Source organism: Hoplias malabaricus, chromosome 9 (genome assembly GCF_029633855.1).
Source record: "Hoplias malabaricus isolate fHopMal1 chromosome 9, fHopMal1.hap1, whole genome shotgun sequence".
NCBI lineage: Eukaryota > Metazoa > Chordata > Actinopteri > Characiformes > Erythrinidae > Hoplias > Hoplias malabaricus.
Genome location: NC_089808.1, coordinates 31,347,933 through 31,362,322, shown reverse-complemented (window position 1 = coordinate 31,362,322; position 14,390 = coordinate 31,347,933). Strand labels below are relative to the sequence as shown.

General features: G+C 37.7%; 1 protein-coding gene across 1 annotated transcript; it reads left to right on the top strand.

The window, feature by feature from the left end:
• The first annotated feature begins 8,224 nt into the window (after positions 1 to 8,224).
• On the top strand, positions 8,225 to 13,555 carry LOC136706672 (growth/differentiation factor 6-B). Its single transcript, XM_066680266.1, has 4 exons — positions 8,225 to 8,492; positions 12,056 to 12,692; positions 13,266 to 13,313; positions 13,417 to 13,555. The coding sequence occupies exons 1-4, from the start codon at positions 8,225 to 8,227 to the stop codon at positions 13,553 to 13,555; spliced, it is 1,092 nt and encodes a 363-aa protein (XP_066536363.1).
• Positions 13,556 to 14,390: the final 835 nt, after the last annotated feature.

Below are 14,390 nucleotides of genomic sequence, written 5' to 3'. Positions count from 1 at the left end.
AAAAGACTATATATATATAACTTGTGTATGTGGAATTATCTACACTAACAAAATAACACACTAAGCCAATTTCTTGAGACCTCATGTAAACTGAGCCTTCACAACACTGCAGGCCCAGGATGTCTATAAGAGGGAAAGGATTAAGTGTGAGCTCCATGAGTTTCTCTCTCAAAAAAGGGCTAAATTCCTTACTGTGGTTGGGGAAGATTAGCGCAGAGACCTTTTCCCATCCCCATGGTCCTCTCTGACAAAATGTTACTTATCCTGGATCACTCCGGGGGCTCTGTTCTAGAATAAACATCACTCCCTAAGTCTGCTTAAAAAACCCCTCTGACCATTGCTCTTAAGGATTACTTGCATCATGCAGCAAAAACACTAACTCTGGGGGTATAGTCTTATTTCTGTTATACAAATGTAACACACTACAGACTTTCAGAGATTTACCTTTCCTGTACTCATGATGTATGACAGATAATCTTAAGCACAGCTCTCCTGGTTTAACTGTTGGAAGGTCACCCTGATAATAGAAATTCTGAGGTTTGTACATACTATACATAAAAGCATAAAATGTATGAATCTCCAGAATAATCATTTTAAAACTTCCTAACTTCAAATTACTTTAAAAAAACACAGTTTTATTCCAAATTTAAGGATTCATTCAATTACAGATGTTTACAGTGTCAACAGAAGCTGGAATCAGAAGATGGTAGCTGTTTTAATAAACTCTAAATCAGAAGTGTTGTAACAGAGTTACAGTGCAGTAACTTGTACTGTTAAGTTTAGGCTACCTATTAATCTCTGAGACAACATACCAACAGCTGACATCTAAGGATGTCATTTTCGGAAGTCCTGCAGTGAATTACAGTAGACAACACAATGCCTCAAGTGTTTTCCCACTACATTCCCAACACTCCACTTGATCATACAACGTGATCTCACAGCTCCAAAACCACAAACATTGTTCTTAAGGGCAAGATTCAACTTGTAAAGACCTTGTCTGTGATTACACTATTCACCTCATTTAAAGTGTCTGAAGTAAGGTTTGAAGGAAGTTCAGCAGCAGAGTGTTGAAAGGTTTTGTATCACCTCCAAAAAATAAAGATAATAATGGCCTGCTTTTGGAGAATGAAATGTCTAGGAATCAAAAACTGTACAGGCCGTGCAAGAGAAAACATGAAGATTAAACTGAATATTGAAACCTTAATTAAAATTAAAGCACACTGAAAGTATAAGTAATTTCCCTATAAAAACACAAATTATTATCTGTAGATTTTCAAAAAATACTTGGGTAGTCCTCTATTATAGTAATTTATTATACTTTGATGCTACCATGTATTAAAACTTCTATTTTATGCAAATATGTGTTGTTTTTCAATTAGAATTTGTAGATTTAAGGATGTAGTGTAATAAAGTGCAAATGGAATATGAGAACACAGTCAATGCTTCAAGATACAACAATCTACATGTGCTTTCACATGCACGGCAGGCCAAATTAGTAACTGAGACAGAGATGTTCCGCCAAAGGAAAGCCAAAAGCAGTCTGGGTGGGTGGCCTGCGCCCCTCTGCACTCTATCTGAACTGTCAAGTCTTAGCCTTGGATTCCGCTCAAACATGTGGGGGCAGAGCTTCCGAACCATACAAATGTGGAATGAAAAAAAAATTATTAGGAAAATTAAGCAGAATGACTTAAAGTCTTTCAAATTTAAAGAGGACGGATTTAAAGAGATTTAACTAAGTATGATTTCAGGCATGGCAATGCTCCAAAGAAACCTTCTTAGCACACACTTGCTTTGACTGGAATTGGGTATGATCTAGACCCTTCTTCCTCAGGCCTGTCTCTGAGGCCCACCAGACCGCTCCACATTTGTGTTCGTTCTAGTGTGTTGGGATGCTTAGCCTGCAACATCTTTAAAATAAATGCTAAAATAAATATAAAACAGACAATTTTTCTATCATTTTGATTTTTATCATTCAAAACCATATGTTCATGTGACAACAGCTGATTGCTGTTATAGCAATTTTAACTGGTAAATAATGGTTAGTTGTTTCTGTTTGGTATTTTTTTAATTTAACATATTTCTTTTGACTTCTACACTGTATATGTGATACTCTTGAAAAACAGTGTGCCACAAGCAATGCCACAGAAATACCACATCCTTTAAAAAGACATTAAAATAATTTAAGTATCTACTCCAATTTCATCCATTAACATTTACATTATTTGAAACTTTAAATCACACTCGTGTATCATTTATAAAAAATATTTTCTCAAGAACCAACCACTGAAATGTTCATTAGGGAACTAAAAGTGGTGCTTCATCATTTTAAGCTTGTTCTGTAATAAATGCATACAACTTAAAAAAATGTTCAATCTCATTCATTCTTTTTCAGTTTAAACGTTGTGATGCTGACAGGTCTAGTTAAGCTTAGAGAGCAATGTTTAAATGAATCACAGGAATATGCTTTCAGAGGATGTCCCAGTTAAATCACTCCTAGTATAATTGCCACTGCTCCTCTACAGTGAGTAAAACTACACCTTAAAGAAGACTTTGGGTCACAAGAAAAAAATGAAGCGTTTCTTTTCTGGACAAATGGGCACTCTCTACAGCTGGGAACGAACACAGTCAATGGCTGGAGCCTGGACAACTGGCTGCTTTTTCTTCGCAGTGCAGGGCCCTGCTTCTCATCTCGTTAATGACAGGGCCCACAGCAGCCAACTGTTTCCAAAGCAAAGATGAGTAAAGCGTGAGGGGGGGCGAGGGGCAGGGAAAAGCTCCTTCTCCTTTTTCTAAACAGCCTTGGCCTCCATTTGGCAGCAGACCAGGATTGCATTCTCCAGTGTAAAGAAGTGTTGAGAACTCTCAGGCAAACGGGGGCAGGGTATATGTCAGGTAGGTTAGAGATGAATCCAGGAATAAGGAAATCTAAGTGGAGGTTGTGAACTCCAATATCATAAAGTGCACTGCAAAGCGCACTGTGGCTTAAATTTGACTTTGAACCAGACAAATTAATTTATCACTGAACCAGAGTGCATTATCAATCAAGACTGAAATGACCTTGTATTAACTGAGATACAGTAAATATCACAAGGGCCAGTCTTTACATACACTTTTACATAGGTACGTGTGTGGATGTTAAAGCAAAACTGTGAAAGGAAAAACAATGTGACAATAACCTTTGTAGGTCCAACTCAGCTTTTTAGAACTTTGTTCTGAGGATACACACTATTATCCACTAACAAAATTAACAAAACATGCCCAAACATTTGCATACCACTGGATGTGCCTTATTTTACTAGAGATTTTAGTGGCAAGTGAAAAAAAATCATTTTACAGTTTGTGTTTTCTTGGTTAATTATCTCTTTTATTAAAATATCCATGTTACTGTAACTGCCATTGATACACACACACACAAAGCCAAGCAGACCTGTTCTTACCTGAAATCCACTAGTCAGGAACCATACAGCCAAACATAAACACTCCTCTTCTGCAGAAAAGCACCCTGCTGCATTAGACCGCTCCTCTGCTTTCCACAGCAAACTGTCTAATTGACAAAACTCTCTCGACCAGCGCCAATGGCAATCCACACCCCTCCACAGAGGGGAGGCAGTGTGTGGGAGCACAGGGGAGGGATGTTGTCCCTCTCCAGAGACTCCAGAGGGAGGGGGGTCATGGTGGTACACAAAGTCTTCTAACAAAGGGAAAAAGAAATGCAGAGACAAACAGAATGAAGAGAGACAAAACACAAAGCAAGATCAAAGAGAATACAGAAAGCTTTTAGCACTTTTAGCAGTGACAACGCCTGCACCATTACATAATTAAAGACTGAAGTCAAATCACTGGATCTTTCAGCGCAAACACAAAGAATATGGACAAGAAATATATATAAACAGTCTTTAAAATGACATTGTCTAAAAGAACTGCATTTTTAGAATTTCTTTAGAGGAGTAGAATTGTTTTTATGGCATTGACCCAAAGCGCAATTTTGGGCACTTTAGTTTGTACTACTCATTTAAACTATTAAACTTAGCTCGTGAACATCTTATTGTATGTAGGAAGACGTGAAACTCTAATGCATTAAAGCAGGTAATGATTACAGAACAGTATTAAAACATTGGCAAATTAAGAAAATCAGGGTCACATCAGCAGCTACCAGCCCTAATAAAATTGCTGACACTGGATTCCTATGCATGTAACCTCTGACCTGACAATCACTGGCAGTGATTAACTCATTTAAGTCTAGAGGAATCTAAAGAGTTAAGATTCCAGTTCTTTTTGTCACTGACACAAATAAGGTAAAAAACACATTAATTGTGGACAAAAATTTTACTTACAGAGGCACAGTATTGCCAACCAGAGACCCGTAAAGGGATGGCTTCACTGACAGAGTTGAAGCTTTCTCTTGGACTACTCTTTGACATTTTTTCTTAGACTAAATTTCCAGTTTCCAGTGGATATTCTCTAACCTCTGGACTCCAGCATTAGGCTTTGTTCAACTTTGGGAAACCAACAGAATGCATATTTCAGTGGTGTTTTTGCACTTAGATAAATTAACTGGCAATACAACTAAATGTTTAAAACTATTCAGCTTTTTAATGGGTTTGAAACACAAGTAGAAACATGAACAGAACACAGTAAACATAGCTGCATCCAAATTAACAGCAATTTGCTTCCAAAAGGAACGTCTTCCACCCTGAAACTCCAGCTCCATTTCAGTCCTTTCCACCAACAGGGAATGAGCGCACATGTACAAGCACCCTATTATCAGCAACACTCTCGACCCTGGGGCCTGTTGGCACATGACAATGTTTTAAGAAGTAAGTGGATCCAGGTTCACCCTTTGCACACTGAACAAACTGCAGGAGGTTAATGTGTATTCAGTTGTGGAATAACAACATATTTTCATTAATAATGAGTAATGATATTAATGGCGGATTCAACATTAAGGGGAAATACCTCATGCTTGCTTCCTCTTGGTCTGTTGCTATGTGTGTTTCCATGACTGTATTTTAGCGAATAAAAAACTAATCCTTTTCTTGCCTAAGCATGTAAAACGTAATAAATGCTTGTGTAAAAATTACAGTTTCAGCTCATATATGCGTTCTAGCTCTAGATACACTTCAACAATCTTATTTAAAGTAAAAAACCTGATGAAGTGCCGATTTGTGCTTTGAAAACCTGACCAATCAGGTGAAAGCAGAACATTAATTATTATAACTAATTTTATGTATTTTATTATGTATAACTGAATAAACTACAATTATTTATGTCCCTTTTGTAGCAAATTATGAGAAACTCAGCTGTTTGGAAAGAGTAGTTCCACAAAAGCTTGAGCCAAGAATGTATAATTATTACCCCTGAATTTGCCTTAAAGCAGGTGTAAACACTCTTCTTAAAAGAGAGGCTTGTCACCGGTGCTGTTAAAGGATGAGGTTTCCTCCATTAGGCTCCTGTTTGAATGGTAGAAGATAAATGAGCCATTAATCATGAGTGTCACAGCACTAACAGACACAGGCTCATCTCAGACTACAGCAGAATAGTCAGGAATGGAGCCTCTGCAATCAGTATTTAGGAGATCTGCATATGGATATAAAATAGTTAAAAACACTACTTGTATTTAGTATTATTAGACAAACTATACGTATTGCTTTACATTGTTTTTACTTTTATACACTGATCAACTATGTATACTTTTAAGTGATTACATTTTAGTACCAAATGATGGGGAAAAAAGGGTAAGCATTACAATTTAATGCAGATCAATGTGGATATTAACAATGCCCCCAAAATATATGAGAGACAAAAAACACATGGGTTTATTTATAATAAAAAAGAAGAAGGGGAGGAGGAAGAAGAAAAGAAACCCCAGGCTGTCACGAGACTTCATTGTTTTCCTCACATTTATTATCCCATGATAATTGTCTTGAGATAATAGAATAATAATACTGAGACAGTTAATCTGAGAAGAAACATCTCAGGTGATTCCCAAGTAATAATAGGGAAAACTATAAAGTGTATTACCTACGCATTATGATTTATACATTGCACCAACATGCCATTCACTACACAGCAAATTCTCCAATTCACCAGAGTTAAATCAACAGTAATAGTGTTAATTTAACACTGTGAGAAAATGTAACACTCGTCAGTAGTGTATTATCTGTACAAATGGTGTATTATCTTTAATTTGAACTCGATCTCTAATAAAAAGACATTGTTTCAGTGTTCTGCCAGTCAACTTTGTTGTTATAACAATATATACGATCATAATGTAATTTAGAATAGTGCAAACAAATTGTTTGAAGAAACAATAGTAATTTAATGCCATCTACTGGCCGGAGTGGGTAAAGCGTCTAAGGATTGTCTGGGAAACCTTTTTTTCCTCTCGAGACACTTAAGATAACGCATCTCGCGATAAATATCCCAAGATTATTATCCTAAGAGTATAACCTTGGATTAATTGATTTGAATATATATGTCATTTCGCTTGCAGGAGGTTCCCCCCTCACATTCTTTCCCGAGCCCCGTAGGATTTTGCCAGTTCGCCATAGGTAGAAGAACTTTGCTGATTAATTTCAGTTTTTGGCATTTGGAAAAACGTAACACAATAATCCTTCAAGAAATTCAAGTCTAAATTTATGTCTAAATTAAGTTTGTGGAAACAGTAGTTTTCAGCTGCCGTATATCGCCCCCTACAGTATGTCGTTTACGTCATTAACGTTTCCATTGCCAAGGCACACCATCTGTAATCCATGGGCCTATGCAGCACGGAAAATTATTCAAGTATCTATTCATTTATTTATGTATATATTACATTATTTATTTGTGCATTTATTTATTTATACTTACGTCAATTTGGGTCCTCCATGAGGGCCTGCTTCATAAAGTAAAAAATTATACTCATATGGGTGTCATTTTTCTTGGCGTTTCACTTAGTATGCTTCCTAAAAATAATTATTCTCTGCAGCTTTTTAATGTATTTATATTGTTCAAAGAGTGTATATTAGAGGTATATTGTTATCCTCTCTGACAACATTCATTCATTATCTGTAACCGCTTATCCAGTTCAGGGTTGCGGTGGATCCAGAGCCTACCTGGAATCACTGGGCGCAAGGCAGGAATACACCCTGGAGGGGGCACCAGTCCTTCAAAGGGCAACACACACACTCACGGACACATTTGAGTCGCCAATCCACCTACCAACGTGTGTTTTTGGACTGTGAGAGGAAACCGGAGCACCCAGAGGAAACCCACATAGACACTGGGAGAACAGTGTCTCACAGACAGTCACCCGGAGCGGGAATCAAACCCACAACCTCCAGGTCCCTGGAGCTGTGTGACTGTGACACTACCTGCTGAACTACCGTGCCACCCTCTATGACAACATAACAGAATTAATAACAACCAACCCTTTTACATTCAGAACAACCATCAGTCCAATTTGTTAGATTTGTTAGACTTCATAAACTCAAAAGCTTAAAAGAATCACCAAGCCCATATACTGGCAGTGCACAATGTTAACGAAGAGCCAGTTATCAGTTGTTAAACTAACTTGGCTTTTCAAATTTTCTGTGAAAATATTCGGCACATTTTAAATAAAAACATTATAAAAACATGTATCATAATTTATATGCCAGTTTTCCACATAAAAATAATCAGAGGTAAACAGTTAAAATGAATTAGCTCAATCCGTACAAACAGTGAATAATAACACTTATTATATCCTAAAAGGCTGTTTTGAGCGACTGGCACAAATTTCATGCCCAAACACAGCAGAAGAGGGTACTGTACTAAAATGTTCATGATTCAGTAAAAGCAACCCTCTCATGAACCAAAGCACAGTATCTATAGTTACTCCTCATCACCAAGTGTAACCAAAGAAGGACTTGTAATTAAAAATATAAGAGTTGAAAAGAGCCCTTGATCCCAAAAAGTGAAAGGCAATCATCCTTCAAACCAAAACAAGGCTCTATGCTTTGCTCTGCTGCCAGGAACAGCAAGGGCACAATGCCTGTCAAATGGACTGTGACATTCCAGGGGTTTTCTGTGTGAGCTGTAATTATTTTCTCTCTTCGTTTTTTGGCTCTGGGGTCCGCAGCCTGTGAATCCTTCCCACCCCTCAATTAGCAAGTGAAGTTCGCCTTCCCACTTGTTCCCTTGCCATGTTGTGATTTGCAGTCAAGGAGTAATCTCTTTCCTTTTATCTCTCTTCAGTATTTTCATCATGGACATCAGAAGCTGCTTGTGTGTGCTTTTACTCCTAGATACAGTGCATACCTCGATGTTAGATGGGGCTATAACTAAGGATTTGGAAAGCAGGGACTTTAGCAAAGCCATTTTGGAGATGCTCCACATAAATAAGCTATCAGTGCCACGCCAGGCAAAGCCACACCCGTACATGAGGCAGGTTTACCAGCTGCTGAAAACTCAGGAGTCAAAGCAAAGGAGTGACACAGATGGAACACTGGTGCAGAGTTTTCGCAGCATCCAAGGTAAGACACAACCTTTGACCTGTCATCAGATACATTTAAAAACTCTGGAAACATTGGCGAATATATAAATGAACATCACACTAAACGTACAGCACCATTCAAAATTTGGAATCACCTGCAATAGTTGATGATACATAACTTTAATTATTTTTTTGGCATTTTGGAAATCCATTTTGTTTGCTGCACGCATTCTTTCCACTTTATTATGAACACATAAAATTGCTATGTGTGTTAGTTATTATAGCTTTCAGTGAACTTGCAAAAGACTAAAATAATAGGGTGATTTTATACAAACTCCATTTCCAGAAAAGTTGGGGCATTTTTTATAGTGTAATGTCATTGTTTCATCTTTTTTGAAGATTAATTTAACTGACAAAAGTACAAATGAAACATTTCCAACACTATGTAATATTTTTCCCTTAAACGTCCAGCTTCAAAATGCTTCACTGACCTGTAATAGTGAGTATAGAGCCTCTGTTATTGCTATTCCGGACTGCAGAACCTGCACTATGTAACTTTTAGAGGAGGGTAGGAAGAAGCATTGTACTGCTGATAAAACTATGATCCTTCTGGAATAACATGTTGCTTTGAAGGCAGCGCAGGTCTCTCTACAATCTCGAAAGATGCCCCTGGGTCAATGGTACCTTCACACATATGCAAGTCACCCTTGCTGTGGACACTAATGCACCACTCATACAGGACAGATCTCGGCTTTTGCATCTATTACTGATTACAATATGAATGGTCCTTTTTGTTTTTGTCACAGAGAACTAGATGAAATCATGTACTTGTCTGATCAAAACAAGCTTCCACTGTCTTTTGGACTATCGGGGATAAACTTGGGCCAAGAGAGTTTCTACATGGAATTGATGTATGGGCTTCTCCTTATGTAACGGGGTTTCAGGTTGCATTTGCTGATGAAGTGGTGGAGAATGTTAAAACTGGGTCACATAGTCAGCAGTGGTGTCTGTCCCTGTTCTACACAGACTCCAGATTTCTCCAGATATTCTTCATCTTTTCCTGGTATAAAAGACCTATATTTTTTTGCTATTTTGCATTGAGATAACTGACAATTGATAATTCTCTCATGATATATAGTACAAAGAGATGATCCACACCCATCTTTGCTTGCAAATATTTTGCCCTTGGTAGATGCTGCTTTATACCCAATCATAATAACTTCACCTGATAGCAACTCACCTGCTCATTGTGGAATGATGCAAAAATGGGTATCTTGTATTCTGTAAATATTTCACTCTTATATTGCCCCTGTCACAACTTAACTGAGAGAGTCGCAGGCACCCCAGTTCTAAATATGATTTTTACTAAATATAATTAAGATAGTCAATGAAAACTTTGAAAATACTAATTTTTAAGACAACCTGAAAAGCGATCCCTACAGTGGAAAAATGTAAACATAGTGACATGCAGAACATGCGTCAAAATGAAAAGCAAAGCCACCATTTAATAGTTTTCACATTGCTTGACATCTTTACGGAAAGTAAACACAAAGGTTTGCACTTGGAAAATGGAATGCTGAATTCATGTCATATTTGTATACAATACCTCTCAGAACATAATCAAGGCCGAATTGTATCGCATTCCACCGTGAAGTACCTCACATACCTCACTGAACTGCAACACTGCAGACACTGACGTGGAAAACATGCTAAAATGAAAATTAAAAATCTGTTACATTGAGTTAATGCCACTTGATTTCTTAGTACAAAACCAGCGTGTCTGGATTTGCAAAGCACATGATTGTATTTTGTGAAGGAGCAGCATGGTGTTCATGCCACAGTTAAATGTAATCCTTGTCTAATCAGAATATTCTACCAAAGTTTGGACATAGGTAAAAACCATTCAGAAAAAACCTGATGATATATGTGTGTGTGTTATTGAGCCCGCTGGTTGAAGGTTTGAGTGTAATTTCCTTGTCTTGTTGTCATAGTGGAATGCATTCAGTGTATGTGTGTTTGTGCGTGTGAGTGTGTGCGTGCATGTAAACGTATCAAATGAAACCCTGTCTCTACCAGAGCCCTGTAATGAAGAATCTCTCTACACAGCTCTGGTCTGTAGATCCCCATGGACCATGCCACAAATTTGGTAGAAGATTCAGATTGGACAGTAATTACATTTACCACTGGCACCAATACTCCACTGCACTTTAACAAAATAGAAATAGGTTTGTTTGGCCGTGTTCACAGAGACACACAGCGGAATACAGTGCAGTTGAGCTGATTTGTTCTGGAACAAATTCAACATTTCATTCTTTAAATGCAAATCCACACACATTCCATTAAATCATCTAACGGATCTTTTGCTTGTTATGTGTCAGTGTTTAAATACAATCTCCTGCATTGCAGTTCAAAGAGACATGTATATTTTTTATTCAACTATGATGCAAATTCAGCATTTATATTTTAAAGGCTAAGCACCAGCTAAATGAAAGTGTCAAACAAATAAATACAGTGGAATTTGAGTTCCTAACTTGTGTTTATTGATAGTCAGGAAACGTTATTTCTTACTATTTCAAGGAATAAGGTTTAAAAGACCGTTGGTCTCCCCCCTAACGGTGTTCGGAAACTCTAATAGGCGTCTTGCATGTGACGTAGATGGTGGACAACAACTCTAAAAGTTACACTTAATTAAATGCAAAATGACAAAAAGGTGTGTTGTTTTTGGCTGCAATAATTCAATGTACAGTGGGACATCTGTGAACAAATGGCCCAAAGATCCCAAAATATCCAGAAAATAGACTAAATTTGTCAACTTTAAACAGGCACTTTGGAAAGGACCATCCGCTCACTCCGTTATCTGTAGCTCATTTCACTGGCGCTTTTCCAACAATATGGGCATGTAAGGAAACCAACGAAAGGTGTTCAAGAGCATCTGAACTCGAGTTCGACTTCGATCACATTTACAAGAATAACGATACCTCTAAATTTGAGTTTAGCTTATTGCTAGGCTATCGTCATGAATAATGTTGGTTATTTAGCTAGCTAGATACTGTCATAACAGTCAGTCATAACGGTGTTTTACCGTGGGGTTGTTCAGCTGTTGTCCACCAGTGACGTCACGGTTGCGTTCAAGAATTTCTGTAGCGAGCTCGGGTTTTTCCGTCAATTTAATCAAATCATTTTTAATTCATACTTATATATGTCAGTAATTAAAATAATGTTAGATATTCATGGAGGTCCATTAAGTGGTGCTTAGCCTTTAAAATGCAAATCCATGTGTATTTTTCAGTAAAGAGTTCGAGCTGTGAAAACTATGTAATAATGTTTTTAGCGTTTCATTTTGTATTTTGTATTCTGCATGTTTCCTTTTAAAAGAATGCATTGTGTGCATTGCATTTCACTATTTTCCACTGTTCTGACATATTTTTTTCTGTTGCAAGTTTGACAGAAGTTTGCACATTTTCAGCAATCAGATTCATTTCATATTACAAAAATCACTGATTCCAAATTTTTGAATGGTAGAGCACAGTAATGATGACATATCTAAAACAAGTAAAATCTATTGTACAAATGGCTTTTAAATGTCTAACTGCTTGTAACCAGGAACAAAATATAACAATCCTGGCTGGATCTGGTTCAACGTATCACAGCTGAGGCCTTCCATGACTGTTGCTGAGCTAGTCTTACTGAGAAAAACTCTTCACCCTGAGCCGCTGACCGTCACAGTGGAAGTGCACAGCCTCTCAACTGGAGCAGGGAACCTGAGCATCAGCGGCCCCCTCACTGAGCAGCTGCTGACCCTGAACAAGCTTTCTCCATCAGGCTACGATGTGTTCAATGTGACGGAAGCTCTGGCTCAGCAGCTAAACTGGCTGGACGCTCTAGGCTTCCAGCTGCGCTTTAGGGATGAAAGTGGAAGCTTAGTGCTCCATGAGGCCCTCACACAGACCCTGTACTGTCTCAACACTAGCTCTCTCAGTCAGCCACTGCTGGTGGCCTACAGGATCAAGCCTGTGGAGTTGCATGGTGGGGGACAGTTTGCCTCAATGCAAAGCTCTGAGGTCAGGCAGAGGCAGCACTGTAAGGACAGCACTCAGCATGAGAAACAGCAAAAACTGCCCAGACAGCAGAGGTCCTCCAACACCACATGCAGACTCTATGTACATCATATTGATATTCATAAAAGTGAACTGGCTCAGTGGATACTGCTGCCAAGCAGGTTTAACATCAGTTTTTGCAGGTAGGATATATGTGTGTTTGTTTTCTTTTTCTGTCTCTTGCTGAGATTTCTGATCTGCTCTATATAAGCTGCAGGCTTTTTTTAGTTGAAGGAAAAGCACACTAACAAAGCACTCTCCAGAGAACTTTAACAGTGGTGAATAATTCCAGACTTGTGTGAAAATTAAGATAATGCTATTTATACTTTACCAGGATTAAAAAGGAAAAGCCCTTGTTTTTAAGTGGACCTGGGTATTAAAGGTTACAAAATGAAAAAGAAGATAAGTACAGTATTGAAGTATATCTTTTTTTTTACTCTATGACAACAACATAACACGAGAGATGGCAAAATTAAAAGCAACTTTAAAAATGCTCTTAAAATTTCACTCCAACTGCCTTGCTGTTTCAATCATCTAAAACCTGCCTCAGAGTGTCAAGGCAGTTTAACTTTCTGGTCTGAATTTGCCACCTCTGCTGAACACCAACAAACAAGATGCTGAGCTGGTGTGCTGTACATAGTAAAGGTAATAAAGTTAAATTTTGTTCCACATTTACTTGAGGATAACTGTTTGCAAGTCAAGTGTCTCTTTTGCAGTGGTATGTGCACGGGGGAGAAATCAGAGCTCGGGGATACATCCACAAGGTAGAGTTATTTAAAACAAACTCCTCTTTAAGGATTTGTCACAAAGTTATAAACTGAAGTTAAAAACAACTGTATAACTGTGATAACTTCTTACATTTTCCAGGTTACCTTGCATTCCACAGAAGCTGTATCCCCTTCGACTGATGTACCAAAGTACCACAAATGACATCATTATACAGGAGTTAAAAGACATGAGTGCAGAGACGTGTGCCTGTCCAGCAAAATCAAATAATAAAAAGTGAACTATAACATTGACACCTACTCAAATACAGAGTTGTGTGAATTTCCTTTAGCCAAAATGGGGCAGGGGTGTGTATGTTTTTGTGTAGTAGCTGTATCATGTACAATGTAAGTATTCACTGCAACTGCAAAAAAAATTTATTCATGGGAGTTATTGCGTTTTAGCTGCTCCAAAACGATATTCATATTTGTCTGGGTGTTTCTCTCATAACCCAGTTCCCTGAATCTAGTGTTTTTCCTGATCTACATTATCTTAAGCTAATCAAGTAAATACTTGTATTAATCCATGAAAGGAACCTGTTGTAGCACTACAGAAAAGGCAAAAAGTGGAACTGGTAATCACTAACAAATGACTGGAGACCAAATCCCTATACATGCTCATCCACCAGAGGGAAGAAGACCGCAAATCACTAAAAAGGAATCGAAAAAACCTTCGTGCTACATTTTCAACTACTTTCATTTCTCAAATACTAAACAAAAAAATGTATATTTAATTTAACTTGTGCTTGAATAACAGGAATAAACTTCAGAATGTTCGCCATGTTGAACTGAAGAATTATTATTATTATTATTGTGGACAACATAGACTGGAGATTTGTGTTTTAAATTTTTGGAAATGTTTACGCACTACATAAATCAAGGACAATTCAGTTTTCATTGATACAAGCCCTGAATACGCGTATATAATTTAATGGACATTTTGTGTCCCTGAAAGAACAACAGTGTTTCGCGTACTTATTTCACCTGATGTCATTTAATTTGTTTTGGATTTCAATATTCATTGGAATCGACTCTTGGAACCGAATGAAATCCAGATCACTTGGAATCCAAAGCTGT